Genomic DNA, 19449 nt, shown 5'->3' with positions numbered 1-19449 from the left:
TGGGGGGACAGCCCGGTCTCGCTTCCCCCCATCCCCCCCCATCCTCGCCGGGGCTCCGCCGCCCGGGCACGGCGTGGGGGGGGGTTGGGGGGTGGGACACGACCCGGACACGGTGAGGGTGGGGGGGCCCGGGCACGGTGGAGGGGGGGGACGGCGGGGACCCCCCCCCCCCCCACCCCATTGTGCAAATCGGCCAGGGGGGAGTTTCCCCCTTTGCATAACTGGGAACGAACCGTGACGGGAAAAACGGGAACAGAAACCCCGGGCGGGCACGGCTCGGCTCGGCACGGCACCCGCCATGGCGGCGGCTCTACGCCGTCTCCACCGGCACAGCACCGTCCGGCTGCGGCCCTTCCTCGCCCTCCGCCTCCTCTTCCTCCTCCTCGGGCCGTCCCGGAGCCCAATAACGGGCGATGGAGAGGCGCAACCCCTCCAAGCGCCCGTTGGAGAGGTCGAGGCCGGGGGGTCCGGCGGGCGGCGGGGGCGGCTCGTCGCGGCGGCGGCGGCGGGTCCGCACCTCCAGGCAGTTCTGGCCCTTGAGGTGCCGCTGGAGGTGGTCGTCCTTGGCGAAGGCCTTGTGGCAGCGGTAGCACTCGTAGGGCCGGGCGCCCGTGTGCAGGTGCATGTGGTTCTTCAGGTCGTAGCTGTGCAGGAAGCGGGCGCTGCAGTGCTGGCAGGAGTAGGGCCGCTCGCCCGTGTGCTTGCGCATGTGGATCTTCAGCTTGTCGTTCCTGGGAGGGGGGGACACACACACACACACACGGACAGGCAAGAGGTTGGCACGGGGCAGCCAACATCCCCGGGGATGTGGCTGCTTGGCCATGGCCGTAGCGGGTAGGGGGACGGTGCCGTTGCGTGGCAGGGACGCGCCGCAGGGCACGGGGGATGCGGCGGGACAAGGGACGGCGTCCGGCTGCCTGGCTGGGGCGCGCGGGGACCGCTGCGGCACCGGCGGCGGTGGGAAATGGGTCCCTGCGTTGCACCACAGCAGGGACGCTGGCAGGTGCCAGTGCGGCGGGGGGACGCTGCCGGGTACCCTGGGCGGCAGGGCAGGGAAGGTCGGGCCGGCAGCACGCAGGGTGCGCAGAAGAGCCCGGGGACCTGGAGAGCAGCATGGCGGGGATGCGGCCAGGCACCGGCAGGGCTGGCGGGGGATGCGGTGTGGGGGGATGCGGTGCAGGCGATGCTGCCGGCTACCCAGCGGAACCAGGAGGTCGGTCTGGCAGCACTCACGACGTGAAGCCGAACCCACCGACCCGCACCGCTGCGCTGTGCCAGGTGCCAGCAGGGGAGGTGCCACGGGGGATGCCGTCGGGTACCCGTCCGGCAGCACTCACCGTGTGAAGCGGACCCCGCAGACCTGGCAGGCGAAGGGCTTCTCGCCCGTGTGCGTGCGCATGTGGCGGGGCAGCTTGCCGGCGCCGTGGATGACCTTGTGGCAGACGGGGCACTCCTGGGGCATCTGCGAGCGGCGCTTGCGTACCAGCTTGTCGGGCGTATCCAGCCCGGGCGCCAGCGACTCGTGGTGCAGCGAGCTCAGGTACGCCATCAGGTCGGGGTCGATGGCGTCCTCGTCGGAGCCGCCCTCCTCAGGGGACAGGGAGGGCTGGTAGGGGAAGGGGAAGGGGTGCGGGGGCAGCTCCTCCTCCTCGGGCAGCTCGAAGCTCTCGTAGGGCAGGGGCAGCCCCTCGGGCAGGGGCGGCGAGGGCGGCCCGGGGGGCGGCGGGGGGCTGCCGCAGCCCTCGGCCTCGGCCGGCGGCTCCTCAGTGTGGTTGTTGAGCCGGGCGCCGCGGGCTTGCAGGAACTTGCGGGTCTTCTTGCTGCGGCGGGCGGTGGGGCGGGGGGGCGGCGGAGCGGGCACCTCGCCCTCGGGGAGGGCGGCGAAAGCCTCCAGGTAACGGCGGGCGCGTTCGCAGTCGCCGTCATCGGGGCCGGGCGCCTCTATCCCGCTGCCCTGCAGGATCTCCACGCAGGCGGCGATCACGCAGGGGATCTCCAGCAGCCGGGCGGCCCGCAGCACCTCGCCCATGTTGGCACTGCTGATGGTGAGCGTGGCCGTGTAGGCGAATTCCAGCAAGGCGCCCAACGCCTCCGGCCCCACGAAGTCCAGCTCGCAGACCTCCTGCCCCGGCCCCGGTCCGGCGAAAAGCTTCTTGAAGTAGCGGCTGGAGGCGGCCAGGACGGCGCGGTGGGTGCGGTACTCCAGCCCCTGCGTCTTGATGGTGACGTCGCAGAGCAGCCCGAGCTGCCGCTGCTCGTTCAGGCAGCTCAGCAGCTCGCTGCTGTGCTCGGGGAAGGGGATGCCGATGAGGTCGTCCTCCGGGCTGGCCATCGTCCTCACCTGCGGGAAGGAGGGGACGCTCGCCCACCGGCACGGGAACCAGCCCAAAGACGGCGCTGGGCCGAGACGCCGCGGCTGAAGCGCCAGCTCTGCCACGAAGCCGGGGCGCGAGGAAACCTCCATTGCGTGGGGCTTGGTGGCGGCGGCGCCGGGGTTTTGGTGGGACACCAAACCGGGGCAGGCTGGGGGCTGCCCTCACCCCCGCTCAGCCCCTGCCGGGGTTGGCGGGCGGCAGGGCCCCCCCCGCCGCAGCCCCCCGCGCTTCCTCCGCCGCCAGCACCCGGCCGCCCGCGCCGCCCCCCGCGCCACCACAGCAAAGGGGGAAATCTCGGCGCGGCGCCTTTGAACGGCGTCGAGGCGCGGCGCTTCCTGCCCCAGCCCACCCACCCCCCGGCACGGCCGGGCGCTGCCACCGGCTCCCGGCACCCTCGTCCTGGGAACGCGGGCCTCACCGGCGGCGGCGGGCGCGGGTGGGCGGGCGAGTGCTGGGAAGAGGGCCCCGAGGGCCGGGGGCCGCCCCACGGAGCCCAGCCGGGGCTGGGAACGGGGGCCACGCTTCCTGCCACCGCAGATTAGGATCTGCACCCGCGCCGCCGGTTCCTGCCCCCGCTCCAGTGGGGGCCCGGCCCCCTCCCTCCCTCTTTGCCCCAGCCCGGGGCTGCTCCTCGCCCAGCCAAGCCCTGCCTGCGCGAGCCGGGCCTTTCCCACGCTGCGGCTGGCAGGGCTTGGCCTCAGCCATAAACCCGGCTCTGGCACCCGGCGTCCTCGCCGTGCTGCGCTGGGGACCCGCGCGTCCCCACGGAGCCGGCGCAGGCGGGCGATGGAGGCTGTGGGAAGACGGGCAGAGGGAGCGCGCTGCCCTCCCGACCCACAGGCAGGGTGCGGGCAGCAGCGGCAGCTCCGGTGCTGCAACCTGGTCTGCGACCCCCTGCCCCGCCATGGGTAACGCCATCCCGGCTGTCCGGTGACGCTGGGTGACACCGGGGTGGGATGTCTGTCCGGTGGCTGCACCCTGGGGAAGGCAGAAGCGGGCACGTCGCACTGCCATGTCCAGGCTCTCGGTGCTGCCAGAGCCGTGCCGTGCCATGCTCGAGCCAAGCCAAGCCATGGCGGATGGTGGCACGTGGCACTGGACATCCCTGAGTCGCACCAGGCCGCACCGAGCTGCGCCAGGCCCATCCACACCGAACCCCACCGCGCTGTGCCAAGCCACGCTGTGCCGTCGGCGGGGCGCGGGGGACGTGCCCCCTCTTGCCCGTGGAGGGGCGGCGCGGCCGGCGGCCCCCGGCGCAGGGGCCCATCCCCGCGCCGGCCGCTCCCTGCGCTTGGGCGGCCGCCAGCTGGGGCTGCCTCGGCAGGCGGCTGGGAACGGCCCCGGAGCAACCGGCTGCGGAGCCGCCCCAGCCGCTGCCGAGCAGGCCCGACCGGCATGGCAGGCGGCAGCCGCCCCTGAAACTGGGAGCCGGGCAGTGCCGACCGCCCGGGATGCTGGCGCCAAGCGCCCATGGCCGCCCCCCCTCCTCCTTCCCTTGCCAGGAGCCCGTCCCGCCGCCGGCCGGGGTCCCCGCTGCCCGCCGGGGCGGGGGCGAGCGGATTAGGGGCGATTAAGCCATCAGGGCCCCGGGAGCCAACAGGCAGCGACAGCCCCCGGTGGGATTAGGCGGGATTAGCAGTGGGGGCAGGATTAGGGGAGGCGAGCGCCCCACACCGTGGCTCGGGCGGCCTCGGCGGGGGGACAAAGGGGATGCGGTGCCCGCTGAGGGACCCCCAGGGCTGTGGCAGGCGGTGGTCCTGGCATGGGGTGGCAGCCAGATCCTCCATCGCTGTCTCTCTTGACCAAACCCTGATGGCAGCAGGATGGACCCCCCCTGTCCCTGCGGCACCCCCAGGCCCATGGGACACCCGGGCACGGGGTACAACGCAGGGCTGGGGCCAGCAGCCGCCGGCATGTGCCCGTGGTGGGGCTCCTGCGCCAGGGCTGCCGGGGCCTGGTGCAGCAGCTGAGGTCCCGGCGGGTGACAGGGCGCTCTGAGGCATGGCCACCAGCCTCGCCATGTCGCGGTGCAGGCGGGAGCAGCCCCGGTGCTCAGGGTGCCACGGTGCTCCCCGGCGCGGGCCGGCTCAGCCTGGCGAGGGAGCCGGGACCCCCGCGAGCGGCCGCGGGGCCGGATGCCTGCGGACGAAGGCGCGGGGCTGGGGCAGGGCGGGGGCGAGGTGGCAGCAGGAGGGGGATTTTCCATCCACCAAACCGCCCGTTTACGGCTTCTTCCCCGACACCCCCCGCCCCCCCCCCCCCCGCGCATCCTCCCCGCTGGAGCGAAGTCACATGCTGAGCGGGTGCTGCCATCGAGATCGCAGCGGCGATAAGGAAATGGGGGGGGGGGACGAGGTGTGAGGGTGCCGGAGCCACCCCCGGACCCCCAACGTTCCCTGGAGACGATGGGGCGGGGGGCACGGCCGAGGAGGGGGCTGGCAACGATGCCCGCACCCCTGCCACGCCAGAGCTTTCTCAGTTACGTCAATGCCTGCGGCCGGGCCCGTTTCGGCTGCGGCAGCCGCACGGGGCCGAGGAAAGGGGGGGTCGCTCCCCACACTGAGCTGGCTGCCATGCCGGGGCGGGGTGGCAGCGGGAACAATGCCTGCCCGGGTCACCCTGACATCCCACCGCCGGCCCACGCCGCCTGGTGCAACTGCAGTCGGCCCCCATTTACCTGCCAGCCCCCGTTACCTGCCAGCCCCCCTCCGCCCCTGGGGGTCCGCAGGCAGCGGGGCGGGGGTCCGGCCCTGCCAGCGCCCACCCTGCACAGGCACCGGCTGTGTCCCGTGCTGCCGAGCCGGGATGGCACCCAGCGCACGGGCACAATGCCAGCCCGTGCCAGGCACTGGCCCCAGCTCGGGGATGGTGGGAGATGTGGGGTGGGAGGGGGTGCCTGGGGGTTCCCCCCCACCTGCTCCCCTGTGGGAAGGGGGGACAGGGGCCTCGGGGAGCGCGGCCCCCATCCCCGGGCTGCTGCCGGGTGCCGCTGCTTTCGGTCACAAGAGTCGCAAACGCTGTCGAGGGACTTCACAGCCGCACCGGGGAGAATGAGTCACCCAGGAAGGGGAGCGCGGCACCAGCCACCAACCCGGCCCCCAGCCCCTCGCCCCGCAGGGGCCCCTCGCCCTTTGGAAGCTGGGAAGGGGACGCAGGTATCCGGGCAGTGCATCCCCCCACCCACCCATCACCCTGCCCGAAGACGGTGGGGGAGCAGCAGCAGCCCTGGCCCCGGCCGCCGCGGTGCAAGGGGGGTGGCACGGCTGCGGGGCGGGGGGCTGTGCGGCCCCTCTGCCCACCCGGCGGGGAAGGCGGTGGGCCAGGGTCCGGCCAGGCTGGTGGCCCTGAAGTGGGCACGTGCCAGAGGCGTGCCGGGGGTCCCGGTGCTGGAGGGGAGGCAGGCGGGGGGGAAGCGGTCCCGCTCTTTGAAAGAAGAAGAAGAAGAAAACAGCGAGCGGAGCCGAAAGGAAATGGTTTGAAGTGAGAAGAGGATAAACAGACCCCCCGCCCCACGGTGCCGGGGAGCGAGCCCCATGGCACCACCCCGGCCCCCCGCTGCCGTCCGGCTCCCCGTGCCCGCAGTGCCCGTCCGAGCGCTCCCAGGCACCTCCGGCGCCTCGCGGGCACGGCCGTGCGCCGGTGGCCAAGGCACGGCGGCCATCAGCGCCGGGGAAAGGGCTCCGAGTGCCGCGGCCCAGGTCCGCCTGCGCGCCCAGCCGGCGCTGCCCGGCGCAGCTCCCGGGGCCCGGTGCCAGCCTGGCACGGTAGCTGGGCTGGAGGCTGGGCGCAGGCAGCCCTGCCGTGGCAGAGCTGTGGTGGCAGGACCTGCGGCATCACCGGCGCCAACCCCGGCACCTGCAGCCAGGACAAGCAGCTGCCGGCCCAGCCGAACCCCCGCGCCAGCCCCCTGCCCACCGTCCCCATGTTGGCATCACCGCACCCTCCCGCTGCCAAAACCTTCCCCCCCGCCCGGCCAGGCAGAGGCGTGTCCGGCATCGACGCCGCAAGGTGCGGGCCTCGCTCTGCCAGGCCGCGGTGACCCGGACCTTGCCACCCGTCCCTTCCCATCCCGTCCCGTCCCATCCCACCGGCAGCGAGGGCGGCGCAGGGCTCGGGCGACGCCAGCATCCCGGCAGCCTCCCGGCCGGTGCCAAAGCAGCCGTGCCCGGCCCTCCCCGCACCCACCCCGGTACCACGCCGGGTCCCCGCCGCCCCGGCACCTTCTCCGCCATGCCGGCAGCTGGCGGCGGGGGTGGGCGCGCGGCTCACCTGGCGCGCGTCCCGGCGTGGCTCGGTGTTGCGCCGCGGCCGGGTCGGCGGCCCGCGAGCGGCAGGGAGGGGAAGGCAGGGTGCTGTGTGAACTTGGCCCCGCTCCCCGCTGCACTTGAGCTCAGGATCCCACCTCAAAAGGAGTCGACGCCCACACCCCGGGTCACGCACCTCCCAGCCCCGCTTCCCAGAACACACACGGCATTAACCCTTCGCGGCCGGCGCCGTGCCGCGGGGCGCCAACCCGGAACCGGGCAAGGGGCATCCCCTGGCCCCCTCCCGCCGGAGGAAATTCCCAGCGCCGGCAGGACGGCCGCCCCGTGCCGCGGGCATCCCCTCCTCGCCGCCGGCATCGCCTCCCCCGGCCCCCAGCGTCGAGGCGTCGGACGAGCCCTCGCCCTCTCGCCGCCCCGGGGCAGGGCGATGGGTGCTGGGTGCTCGCCGCTGGCCGCGGCCGGCCCCGGCCGAGCCGGGAGGGCGCCTGCGCTCGGTGGGAGCGGGGCTGCCACCGCAGGGCTGGGCTCGGTGCGGCGTGCCGTGGCCTGCCTGGCCAGCCCCGGAGCCGCCCCCCAACCCTGCTGATGCACGTCCCGCTTCTGCCCCCAAAGCGGGTCCTCGAGGTCTCACAGGGGATGCGGTGACCAGAGGAGGGGGCTCAGGGATGGCACCTGTGTCTCACCCGGTCCCCTTGGGCAGGGCCACCGGTGGGGCACGGCACGGGCCCCCCCCCCCCCCCGCCGCCCACCCCCCCTGACTTTCCCCCCACAGCCCCCCTGGGGCCGGCTGCAGGTTCACGCAATCCCCCCCCCATAATTACACCCTCTGCGTCCCCAGCTAAACAGCAATTAGCAGCCAGGGGAGCGCTCCCCACACCCCACCGCCGGCACCCAGCACCCGCCCCGGCCGCCCACACCAGCCCGGCCGGGGCCGTGCCAGGGCGCTACGGTGGGGGGCAGCCCCACCGTAGCGCCCTGGCACGGCCCTGGCCAGCCTCTGGGCAACCGTGCCGGTGCTGCCGGCGGCACGAGGCCGGGCAGAAAGGGGAAGAGCCCTGTGCCAGCGGGGCCACGTAGCCGGGCAGGGAGGGGGCCTCCGTCCCCAGCAACGTCGGCGGAAAGAGCCGGGTTGTGCAAGAGCCCGACCACACCGGCGGGCAGCAGGGACGACGGGCAGAGGGGCAGCGGGCGCCTCGGCGACTCGCCCATGGGCGCCATGGCATGGCACGTCTCTCCTATCACCGGAGACCGCGCGCCACCACGGGTCAGCCCGATGGCCGGAGCGCGGCTGGGAGGCGGCGGTGGTGCCAGCAACCTTGGCCACCACCACGCTGCGGGCTGGCCGGCCACCCCGGTGGGGGGAGGACATCCCCAGGCCAGCGTCCCCAGGGGGGAGGGAGGGACATGGCACCTGCCTGCCAACCCTCTGCCTGCCCTTTGCTCCCCATAAAGGAGGGGAATGGCGCCAGCCCCCCCTGGCCCAGGTGTGCCAGGTGCTAAGGGCGGGAGATAAGGTGGGCGAGGCGGGCAGGGAGGGGCACGGCATGGGCACGCAGCCCTGACTCAGGGTTCCCGCTGGTGGCCAGGCCCCGCTGGGGTGAGTCACCACGTCCCCCCCACCCTGGGGGGGGGTGGGGGGGTGTTGCAACCGCCCACGCGCCGGCCACAAACTGCTGCTGGCCCCGGCTGGGGGGCACCCAGGGTGCCCACCTCGGGGTGGGGGGGAACCAGGCGGTGGAGGCGCTGGCCTTGGGGGAGGCAGGGCTGACCTTCCTCCATCCTCCTCCACGCTCCGCCCTTGCCTTGGCCAGTGGCACCCTGACCAGTGTCACCAGTGATGGGACACGGCCCCATCCTGCCAGCGATGGGCTCCGGCAGCATCCCAGCTCCCGCGTGGCACCAGCCCCTCTCTGGATGGCAGGACGGGCACCTTGGCCATGGGCATCCCCATCTCCCGCACCACGGGGGACCCCAACCTGCCAGGATGGGGGATCCCACAGCCACCTGCTCGCCCATGGGTGGCCAGCACGGATGCGTCCAAAGGTGCGTGGCCTCTGTCGGTCACCCCCGGGCTGCCTGCCGCGAGCGTCGCCGTCCCCAGCGTTGGGGAGAGGCCACGCGAGGCGGAGAGGGGCTGTCCCCGGCTGCTCCCTGCCAGGGCGGCCCCGGGAGCGGGGCCACGCACAGCCGGGAGCAGACAGAGAGAAGGGGGGTAGGAAGGAAGGAACGAAGGAAAGAAGGAAGGAAAGAAGGAAGGAAAGAAGGAAGGAAAGAAGGAAGGAAAGAAGGAAGGAAAGAAGGAAGGAAGGGGGCTGCTGAAATGGAGCTTGAGGAGGGGGGGAACAGGAAGGAAATGGTCAACAGCAAACCCCACGTTTGATCACCCCAGCGTGGAGTGAAAGCCACTGGCGGGTCCCCCATCGGCCGGAGGGACAGGGCTGCAGTCGAGGCAGGTGGCACTCGGCAGGGGTCCGAGGCCGGCTGGTGCCCAGGACACCCCTGCCAGTGCCAAGAGGGGCACAGCGGAGCCGGGCATCCCGCTACCCCCGGCTTGCATGGCCCAGCCTGGCCAGGACCCCACTGGGACGGACCAAGACTCGGCTGCCCACGTGCACCCCGACAGCCTGGTCCTGGGCACGGGGGGGGCCAGTGGCAGCAGGACGAGGCCCTGCCAGCCCTCGACAAGGCAGGCTTGCCCACGGCTGGTCCCGCTTGCCGGCCCCGGGGTGAGCCGGCTCCGGTGCTGCTCGCCCTGCGGCCCACAGTCACAGGAGCCCCTTGGAGGGCAGCCAGACCCCCGGGTCCTGCCGCGCCGCACGGCCCCGGGGGCCCCCCAGGCTGGTGGCATCTTCTCCCCGCCGTGGGGTCCCTGTCCTCACTGCACCCCGGGACAGACCGAGCACCGCCAGCCGGAGCTGGCACAGGACAGGCCTCCGCGCTCCATCCCGGCACCGGGGCGGTGCTGGTCCTGGTGCGGTCACCCGGCAAGGACAGTGCCAGCCCACGGCCCCCCCTCCACACCCCCCGAAATAGCCCGGCTTCCGCCCCCACGGCAGCTGCCTGCTGCCAGCTCCCCGCTGCCCACGGCTGATCCCGGGGGAGGAAGGAGGGGGCAGGCGGCTCTAATCCCCCCCAGAGCCCACGTAGCGCTGCCAGCGGGGACGTGCCCGCCGCGGCCTCCCCGACCCACACGGCGCCGCGAGCGAGACCCCGGCCAGCCCCGCACCGTGGGGAGGGCGACGGCCCCGGCCCCCGCAGCAGAGCGGAGCCGGGGGCAGCCGGCCGTGGAGCCCCGCTGTGGCACGCGGGGCCGTCCCCGAGCCGTCCCCAGCCCCGAGCCCCACCGGGATGTCCCCGCTGCGCCGGCTCCTCGGCACAGCCCCAGCGGGACGGGAATCCCCTTTGCCCTCCCCTCCTCGGCCCCGCAGCGGGCCAGGAGTGGAGCATCCTCCTGCCCATCCCCACCGCAGCCCCCAGGGACCCCCCGTGTCCCCAGGGCTACCCGCGGGAGGGGAGCCGAAGCGAAATTACCGGGGCGCTGTCATGCCCACCGCGTGCCAGCCAGCCCGGCCGCGCTCGCCGGCACCCAGGGCAGGCAGCGTCTGGCACCCACCCTGCCCAGGACCCAGCGCCCGGGGGCAGGACCCCGTACTCACCGCCCCCTCCAGCCGCTGCCCATGGGGCCCGGGGACACGGCGGGGACAGCCGGGGCAGAGCGGAGCACGCAGCGCAGCCGAGGCTGCCGGGAGAGGCCAGCGCTCGCCTGACCTACTTCTCCTTCCGCATCACCTGCTTTCATTTTCCCTCGCCACGGCTCGGTCCCCCCGCCCGCCCACGGCCCCGCCAAGTCACGCCACCGGCTCCGCAGGCACGGGACACCGGGGCCCTGCAGCTCCTGCCACACCGGCGCGCACGCCAACCCGCCACCCATCCCCAGACACAGAGCGTGGCCAGGCACCGGGCGCGCTGAAGGTCACCGGCCACGGCACCGGCATCGGACACGGCCGCCTCCCCCGCTGCTTGCACGGCCACCCAAGCGTCACCTCCCTGGCACGAAGCGAGTTTGACGGGTCTCAGCCCAGCCCCTCGCCAGGTCCTCCGGCCGCCCCGGGGCTCACTGGGGTGTGGACACGCAGCTCCCGGGGCATGTCGGGGACGCCAGCGCTGCCGCGGGGAGCCGGGCGGGCACCAACCCCCCAGACGGGGCGGCCTCCCCCGCCGGCACCCCGCCGGCTCCCGCGGTGGGGTTACCATGGAAAGGCGGCGGCGGCGGCGCAGGGGGAGCGCGGGCTCCCGGGGGCTCCCGCCAGCAGCCCGCGCGCTGCCAGGAGAGATTTCTCCGTGGTTTCATCATCCGCCACCCGCCCCGAAGGAGAAGTTCCTGCTCCGCGCGCGGGGCAGCGGCCACCCCTCGAGGGTCGGGCTGCAGGGGCCGCGCTGGCCCCGCACCCCCACTGCGCCCACTGCCCGCCCCTGTCGCGCTCAGGCCCGTCGCGCTCGTGCCACGTGTGCACCGAGGGTGCATGGCACCAGCTGGCAGAGCCGCGCTGCCACGGCCTCGGGCTCAGCACCGTGGCGTTGCCAGCGAGGGGGGGGGCCAGCCAGCCTGCACCCCGGCGGGTGGTCTCAGAGCGTCCCCAGGACCCAATGCCGACGTCCCCCCTAACCTCCTGTCACTTCCCCATGCTCGGGGGCTTCACCCGCTCTGCACCCCCGTCCCCAGCGAGGGCACCCCCAGCCCCAACCAGCCCCCAGCCCGGCTCCGCTGCCCCACACCCTCCCCTGCCCCACAGCTTCCCCTTCTCCACGCATCCACTTCAAGTTCCTGAGCCCAGCTCCTCCCTCGGCGCCCGGCACCGGCATCACCGGCCGCGGCCTCGAGTCACCGGCAGCGGCCGTGTGCCTCTGCCAGCGCCGGGGAGACCCCAGCCCCACCAACCTGGCCGCGGCGGGGGAAACCGAGGCACACCGAGACTCACCCCACGCCAAACCCGCCACCGCGTCCCCCCTCGCCCGGCGAAAGCGGCCTCGGGTCAAGCGCGGCCACGGCGCAAGACGGCAGCTCTCTTCTCTGGCGCGGGCCGCGGCGGGAGGGTAAATACCGCACCCCGCCCCGGGCAAACAGCCGGCTGGGGGCAGCCAGCCAGGGGGGGGGGACAGGTACAGCAGGGCTGGGTGCGCGCGGGGCAGAGTCCACCGGTGTTCGGCGGGTGCCACCAAGCCACCGGGCCCAGTGGGCAACCCCTTGTCAACGGCAAGCAGCCGCCCGCCGCCAGCGGGCCAGGCCCGGCGGGTCACCGGCGTGGGCACAGCATGCCGGGACACGGGGGACACCCACCCTCCGCTCCCACCTCTACCGGCACCTTGTCACCGGTGGGGGGGGGGGGGGGGGGGGGGGCGCAGCGTCGGGAAGCGGCGGGGACCTGCCGGTGGCACCGGTTTCCCGCAGCTCCCGTGCGGAGGGGACCGGGAACAACCCACGGGTGGTGGCCCCCCCACCCTACCGGCGGCGGGCGGGCGGGCACGGTCGGGGCGCGGAGCACCGCCCGCTCCCGGCGCACGGTTTCCGTGCGCCGGGAGCGGGCGGTGCTCCGCGCCCCGACCGTGCCCGCCGGTAGCATCCCGGATCCCCGCGACTCACCGCAACCGGGTTACAAAAGCCTCCGCCGTACCGGTCCCGCTCCCGGTCGGTCCCTCCCCGTCGGTGGGGTCCGTCCGTTCCCACCCGCCGCCGCTCACCTGCGAGCCCCGCCCGAGCTCCGGGGCCGGTCCCGGGGCCTCGGCCCCGCCTCCGCCTTCACCTGCCGCCCCCCCCCCGCCCCATCCATCCACCGACACCCCCCCCCCCGCTGCCCCCCCCCCCCCCCGCCCTCCACCGCCGCCACCGGGGCTCCAGGAAGCGCCCGCCCCCGCCTCGCTCATTGGGCAGCGCGCCGGCGGTCCGGCCTCCCATTGGTGGGGGGGGCCCGCCCATCAACCCCGCCCCACCCCCCCCCAGGGAGGGCGGGGGCCATGAGGGGGCCCCCCCGGGACCGGGGGGTGCGGTGGGAGGAGGGGGGGGGGTAAAGAGCTGAGTCAGAGGCGCGGGACGGCGGAGATTAACGGGGCCGCCGTGGGACCGACCCCGGGGATGGCGGGGTGGGGAGGGGGGGGAGTCCGGTACGGCCCCGCCGGCGCCTCGCCCGGTGCCAGGCGCCGAGCGCGCCCCGCCCGCTGCGGCCGACGAGCCCCGGGGCCGGGCCGCCCCGCTCCGCTCCGCCCCGCGGGCACGGGGCGGGGGAACCGGGCACGGGAGAGCTGGGCACGGCGGGGGGGGGGGTGGGGGGAGTGGGGGATGGAGAACCGGGCGCCGAGAACCGGGCGGGGATAGAGTATCGGGCATGGGGGGGTGTGTGGGGGGTGTGGAGAAGCGGGCACGGGGAGCAAGTCACCGGGGGGTGGGAGGATGGAGAACCAGGAACGGAGAACCGGGCACCGGGGTGGTGTGGAGAACCGGGCACCGAGAACCGGGCACCGGGGGGAAATAGAGAAAAGGCGCCGGCGGCGGATGGAACACCCGGTACGGGGGCTATGGAGAACGGGGCACCGGGGGGGGGGGGGCGGGATGGAGTACAGGGCACGGAGAACCGGGCACCGGGGGGGTGGTGAATGCAGAACTAGGCACGGGGACCGGGACACGGAGGGGGGAATGAAGAACCGGCCACCGGGGAGGGGGGGGTGGGTAAGTAGAACCGGGCCCGGGGAACGGGCTACGGAGAGGATGGAGGACCGGGAACCGGAGAAGGACGGAGAGCCGGGGGAGCGCGGCGCGGCGGGGCGGGGCAGGCCCCCCCCACTCCCCGTTCCCGGCGGCGCTGGGGCAGGGCGCGGCGGCAGCGGCCCCCCCCGGGAGCGGCCCCCCCCCGCAGGTGGCGGGGCGGGGACCCCGCGCAACCTGTTTGGCCGCCGCCGGCCCCCGGGAGGCAGCGGCGGCGGCGGCGGCGGCGGGGCCCGGCCCGGCCCCGGGCTCACCTCGCCTCACCCCGGCCTCCCCCGGCCCCCCCCCCCCCCCTCCGGCTGCTCCTGACTCAGAGCCCGGCCGCTGCCCGGCGCTGGCGGAAAGTGTGAGGAGCCGCCGCCGCCGCCGCCGCCGCCGGTGGCTGCCAAGGCAAACACCGCCCCGCGCAGACGTTATGTCAGCCCGGGGGGCACCGCTCCAGCGCCGCCCCCCCCCCCCCCAACACACACACACACACACTCCCCGCACGCCGGGCCCCGGTACCGGGCACCTGCCGCCGCGCCGGGCCTCGGATTCTGCTTCCCTCCCACCGTCCGTCCCTCCGTCCACCTGCCCCGCGCCCCCCCGGCCACACCTCCATCACCCCCCCGCGCACCGGCCGGCCGGTCACCTGCACCAACCCCTCCCCGGGCCGGCCGCCCCCCGCCCATCCCCGGCACCGACCCACCGGGCTCGGGGCTCCCGCGGGGGCGGCGGCAGCGGCGGGGGGGAGGGGGGGGGAAACCCGCAAAAAATCCCCTCCGCGCCGCTGACACCCGCTCCCGGCCCCGCCGCCCACCGGCCCGAAACCGGCACCCACGGCCCCCGCCGAGCCCCCCCCCCCCCCCCCCACCCGGCACCGCCGCTCTCCGTGGCCGCTGCGCTTTATCGGCGCCGGAGCCCCCGGTGCCCGCGGCGGCGCTCCCGGTGCCGCCCGGCCGCTCCCCCCCGGGGCGGCCCCGACGGCGCGGACCCCACTCACCTCCTGCCCGCGGGGACGCGGCGGGACCGGGGCCGGGACCGGGGCCGGGCGGGGCGGGCGGGGGCCGCGGAGCCCAGGCCCGTCTCAGCCGGGCCGGCGGCGTGGCAGGAAGGACCGGGCGGTCATCGCGGCCCGGCGGCGGCCGCCTGCAGAGGGCACTGCCGGTCCCCGGAGCCGAGCCCCGCGGGCCACGAGCCCCCCCCCGCCGGCTACTTCCCGCGGGCCCGGTACCGACACTCGTGGGGACACGGAGAGGGGGGGTTGGTGCCGGCGGCACCGTTTATTGGGGTTACAAATACCAGACGCAGCCCGGGCACCCCCAAGGCTGCGCTCGCCCGGGGGGACCCCCCCGCGCTGCCCCAGCGGCTGGAGGGGCCCGGGGGTTCCCCGGCCCCGGGACCCGCCGCGGGAGACCCTGCACCGGCCCCGGCCCCGGCCCCCGGCCCCGGGCTCAGCTCCGCTGGGCACCTCTGCCCCGGCTGTGCCGGCCCGGGCCAGCACCCGCTCGGGGGGGCTTGCCTGCCCCACACCCATCCAGCTGTGCGCACCTGCCCCACACTGCAGCTGTGCTCGCCTGCCCTAGAACCTGCCCCACACTCATCCAGCTGTGCGCACCTGCCCCACACCCATCCAGCTGTGCGCACCTGCTCCGGAACCTGCCCCACACCCACCCAGCTGTGCACACCTGCCCCACACGCATCCAGCTGTGCTCACCTGCCCCACACTGCAGCTGTGCTCGCCTGCCCTAGAACCTGCCCCACACTCATCCAGCTGTGCGCACCCGCCCCACACTTGTCCAGCTGTGCTCACCTGCTCCAGAACCTGCCCCATGCCCATCCAGCTGTGCTCACCTGCCCCATGCTCATCCAGCTGTGCTCGCCTGCCCCACGCCCATCCAGCTGTGCTCACCTGCCCCACACTGCAGCTGTGCTCGCTTGCCCTAGAACCTGCCCCACACTCATCCAGCTGTGCACACCTGCCCCACACCCATCCAGCTGTGCGCACCTGCCCCACGCTCATCCAGCTGTGCTCGCCCACCCCACGCCCATCCAGCTGTGCTCACCTGCCCCACACTTGTCCAGCTGTGCTCACCTGCTCCAGAACCTGCCCCATGCCCATCTAGCTGTGCACACCTGCCCCACACCCATCCAGCTGTGCTCACCTGCCCCACACCCATCCAGCTGTGCTCACCTACCCCACACTCCAGCTGTGCTCGCCCACCCCACACCCATCCAGCTGTGCTCACCTACCCCACACTCCAGCTGTGCTCGCCCACCCCACACCCATCCAGCTGTGCGCACCTGCTCCAGAACCTGCCCCACAGTCATCCAGCTGTGCTCACCCGCCCCACACCCCCCACTGCACCAGCTCACTCCAGTTCCCCCCACGCCTGCCATGACCCCCAGACCCACACCCCTCCTTCGCCGTGCTGGGGGTCTGCCCCACCTCCCTAGGGCTGCTCTGTGGCCCCCGACCTGCCCAGCTCCTGCACACCCTGCCCTGACTGCCCCCCCCCTCCGGCCTGGCCCCGGCCACTCACAGCGCGGGGGGGCGGCAGCTGCATCGCGCTTTTCTTTTTTTACAAAAATAAGATAAATTAAAATAAATTTAACCGTTAAAATAAAAAATAAAATAAAATAAAAAAAAAAAACAAAAAAAGAAAGATTAAATAGTGCCCTGTCTCAGCGAGAGGCTGGTGGCCGGGAGGGGTGGGTGCCCCCAGGGTGCTGGGACAGACGTGGGGGGCACTGGGCCCCCAGGGGGCTTGGGCAGAGGGTCCCAGTGCGTGTCCCCTGGGCCAGGACGGCCCCGCTGCAGCGCAGCCCTGGAGGGCTGGGGGGGGGCAGCAGAGGAGGGTTCCCCAGCTCGTGCCTGCCTCGCACTCGCCTCGGGGGGCTCCCTGGCACCCCCCCGGCCACCCCCAGCCCCTCAGCGCGGCCGGTTCAGCAGGACCTCCAGCCAGCACGGGCAGGAGGTGATGAACTGCCGGGAGTAGCAGGGACCCCAGCCCTTGGCGAAGCTGATGCGGACGCTGTGGGGGTCGCAGGGGCCCTCGCCGGGGAGCCGCCAGCCTCCCACCCCCCCCGCCCGCTCGTAGTCGAACACCTTCGCCGAGTAGCCCGGCAGCACCTTGAGGACGGTGAGCCCGCGGGCGCCGGGGGGGCCCAGGGTGGGCGAGCTGACGAAGATGGGGTGCTCGCTGCGGTTGTACGCCCACACGCCGCCCGGCTCCCGGCTCAGCACCAGCCCCCGCCCGATCTTGCCGCGCGCCCCGCCGGACGGCGCGGCTACGGTGGGCAGCGGGCAACTGGCCCAGGCAGAACCCGCTGCCCCGCGGCAGCTCGCCGAAGACGTTCACCGACACCTCGTGCACGGCGTAGAGGCGGCCCACGCGCGTCCGGTGCTCCCAGTAAGCCAGTTTGCACCAGCAGCCGTCCTTAATGGTGCTCCGCGAGATGCTGGTGTCTGGCGGGGGAGAGCAGAGCCGTCACCGCCGGCGCAGAGCGGTCGAGGGGAGAGGGGACGGGGAGGGGTTGGGGGCACAGGGGGTTCCGCGTCCCCCGGTTCACGCAGGGGGTGGCGGAGCGGACGGACGGACAGACGGCCGCGGCGCCCCGCCGATGTCCCAGCGCGGGCTCCGCTACGGGGCGTGAGTCACTGGAGCGGCTGCGAGCCGGCACGTAGGGCTGGCCCGTCCCTGTCCCCCGTCCCTGGGGACGGCGGCGAGGGGGGTCCCCGGGCGAGGGGAAGGTGGAGCCCCGGCGGGCAGTGGCCCGGTGGCCAGCAGCCAGGCCGGAGCCGGCGCTGTGTGCGTCAAGGCACATTGTGCGTGTCCCTGTGGGCAGCGCTTCCTCCGGCGGGGAGCCCGGCGCCGCCAAAAATAACAGGAGCCGCGGTTGGGGCGGGCCCCGGGCTGGGCCCCCCCGCAGGAACCCCCTCACCCTGCGCCAGAGCCTTTCCTCCTGCCCAGGGTGGGGGGGCTGCCGGCTCCGCTCACTGATTATTTTTTTGGGGGGGCGGGGGGGAGGGGGTTGGGATGACAGCGCTGTGCTCTGAGGAGCAGCAGGGTGGGGGGCAGAGCTGCTTGGGGGGTGCAGGACTGGGGGGGCCAGCGCTACCTTAAACCACCACCACCCCCCCCGGCCTGTGGGACCTTCTTACCGCGCCAGTCCCCGCCGTTGTAGCTGAACTCCAGGAGCTGGGTGCCGGGGTGCTGGGGCTCCTCCGGCCAGGAGGGACCGCAGGACGCCTTCGAGTAGGGGGGTGGGGGGGTCTCTGGGGGAGGACAGAAGGGGGTGAGGGGCTGGGATGTGTGTCCTGCCCCCCGCAGAACCCCCCAGAGCCCCGCAGAGCCCTGAGCTGGCCCCAGGGACCAGATATCGGAGGGTGGGGGGGTGAGGTGGGGCGGGGTGGGGGGGCTCCGGTGGAGCCGGGGGCACTCACCGGGCGCAGCCAGGCGGCCGAAGTGGTGGGGGTTGCAGCAGAGCGCGGCGGCGTCCCCGCAGCCCCCCCCGGCCCCCGGCGCAGTAACAGAGGTGCTTGAGCTCGTGGGGCTGGCGCAGGTCGGGCCAGCGGTAGAGGCGGCAGAGCAGGACCTGGGGGGGCAGCGCCTGCTTGGCCCCCCGCGGCGCCCAGACGCAGCCGGACTCCCAGGCGCCCCGGCTCTCCACCGCCTGCACCAGCAGCTCCAGTTCCTCGTCCTTCAGCTTCTTGAAGAGGGCGTGCGCCGCCGGTTTGAGGGCGCCGGGGCCCTCCTCGGGGCCGGCCGTCGCGCAGCGTTGCCGCCACAGCCGCCTCACCAGCCCGGCGCGGCGGGAGCGGAACATGGGGCGGCGGTGGGGACAGCCTGTGGGACGGGGACAGGTGTCACCCCCCGCCGCCGCAGGGAACCCCGGTGGGGACGCGGTGAATCCTCCCACACTGCTGTTCCCTTCCCCACCGCGGCCCCGGCAAGGCCACCCTGCCCGGGTTTGCCGCTGCCCGTGGCCACCAGTCCCCGGCGTCGCTGCCTGTCCCCACAGATGCGCGAGGATGCAGCGCTGCTCCCAGGGGGACGGGTGTCCCCAAGGTCGTGCGGGGACCTGACCCCAAAACCAACTCCCCGTGGAGGGGAAGCTGCCCGTGCCCAGACGGCGAGGGCAGGGGGCTCCGCACCCCCCGCCCGCAGCACCCACCCCACCCCTGTCACCCCCCGGTGTGGGGCTGGGCGAGGGGTCCCCGGGGAAGGGGGGGGGGGGTCTCACTCACGGCGGGCAGCGGAGCTGGGTGCGAGGAGCCGGGGCTGCGCTCTCAGGGCGGCCGGCACCACTCTGCCCGCCGCGCGCCGCCGCCAGGACCTTTTCCTGTGCCGGGACGGACTCTCCCCTCCCCCGGACCTCCCCGTTTGGGGAATTCATTGATTTGCCCCGTCCCGGCCGGCCCCCGGGCCGAGCCGCTGCGGGGTCAGGACGCGGCAACAGCGGGGCAGGCAGCAGACGCGTGGGCTCCGGTGGGCAGCGATGCCCAGTGCCACGCTCCCGGTGATGCCAGAGCCCACCCGGCTCCGTGGGCAGCCGGGCAGAGCCAGCAGCCCGTTCGGCACCGCAGACGGTGCCAGTGCACGGCCGCAGGGCAGGGTCCGGCCGCAGGAGCCGACTTGGGCGAGGGGGAGCCATGGGGTGCAGCCTCCTGGCAGCCCCCCATCCCTGCCTGCGAGCATGCAGGGGGTGCAGGGACCACCTGAGCCCCTCCTGGCACCCCAGGCAGGGGTCCCCACCGCCCCCCAGCCCTCCCTGCGGCCAGGGCCCCCCCGCAGGCGCTGGGCGAGGGTGGGAGCAGGCTCCACAACAAAGCAGCTAATGTAAACGGGACCCTTATCCCGCGCCGGGCCGCGCTTCCTGCTCCCAACTTCCTGCCGAGATAAGGGAGGCCGCGCTGGCGCCAGGCGCTGCCACTGCAGCCGGGACACACGGAGCTTCCCCTGCGCCGGGGACAGGGCTGCGGGCAGCCCCCACGCCGGGGCCTGGCACCGGCGCCACCGGGGCACGGCGGGGCTCAGCCCGCTGGGGGACCCGCAGCCGTCCCCACGGC

At 74.5% G+C, this 19449-nt stretch overlaps 2 protein-coding genes and 1 long non-coding RNA gene across 4 annotated transcripts; all 3 read right to left on the bottom strand.

The window, feature by feature from the left end:
* Nucleotides 1–195: 195 nt before the first annotated feature.
* ZBTB7B (zinc finger and BTB domain containing 7B) lies at nucleotides 196–12403 on the bottom strand. 2 transcript variants are annotated; one of them, XM_054182494.1, is made up of 3 exons: nucleotides 12282–12403; nucleotides 1338–2341; nucleotides 196–731 (listed from the first exon to the last, which is right to left on the bottom strand). In XM_054182494.1, the coding sequence occupies exons 2-3, from the start codon at nucleotides 2330–2332 to the stop codon at nucleotides 311–313; spliced, it is 1416 nt and encodes a 471-aa protein (XP_054038469.1). In that variant the 5' UTR covers nucleotides 2333–2341; nucleotides 12282–12403; the 3' UTR covers nucleotides 196–310. The 2 variants fall into 2 exon arrangements, with proteins under 2 accessions (XP_054038469.1, XP_054038468.1); XM_054182493.1 differs by lacking the exon at nucleotides 12282–12403 and having other exon boundaries at nucleotides 1338–2488.
* Nucleotides 12404–14635: 2232 nt separating this feature from the next.
* Nucleotides 14636–15719, bottom strand: LOC128900883 (uncharacterized). The gene is made up of 2 exons (XR_008463379.1): nucleotides 15626–15719; nucleotides 14636–15541 (listed from the first exon to the last, which is right to left on the bottom strand). It is a non-coding gene; the product is annotated as an uncharacterized LOC128900883 (long non-coding RNA).
* Nucleotides 15720–16165: 446 nt separating this feature from the next.
* LOC128900879 (mothers against decapentaplegic homolog 6-like) lies at nucleotides 16166–18735 on the bottom strand. The gene is given in 6 exon segments (XM_054182497.1): nucleotides 16166–16650; nucleotides 16652–16845; nucleotides 17542–17655; nucleotides 17824–17890; nucleotides 17892–18226; nucleotides 18628–18735. Coding segments are annotated over 5 exon segments (1032 nt in total). The 5' UTR covers nucleotides 18207–18226; nucleotides 18628–18735; the 3' UTR covers nucleotides 16166–16308.
* Between the last annotated feature and the right edge of the window lie 714 nt (nucleotides 18736–19449).

The sequence above is a fragment of the Rissa tridactyla genome, chromosome 23 (assembly GCF_028500815.1).
Source record: "Rissa tridactyla isolate bRisTri1 chromosome 23, bRisTri1.patW.cur.20221130, whole genome shotgun sequence".
In the NCBI taxonomy this organism is placed as follows: domain Eukaryota; kingdom Metazoa; phylum Chordata; class Aves; order Charadriiformes; family Laridae; genus Rissa; species Rissa tridactyla.
Note: the sequence above shows the minus strand (reverse complement) of the source record. Positions and strands in the feature narration are given on the sequence as shown.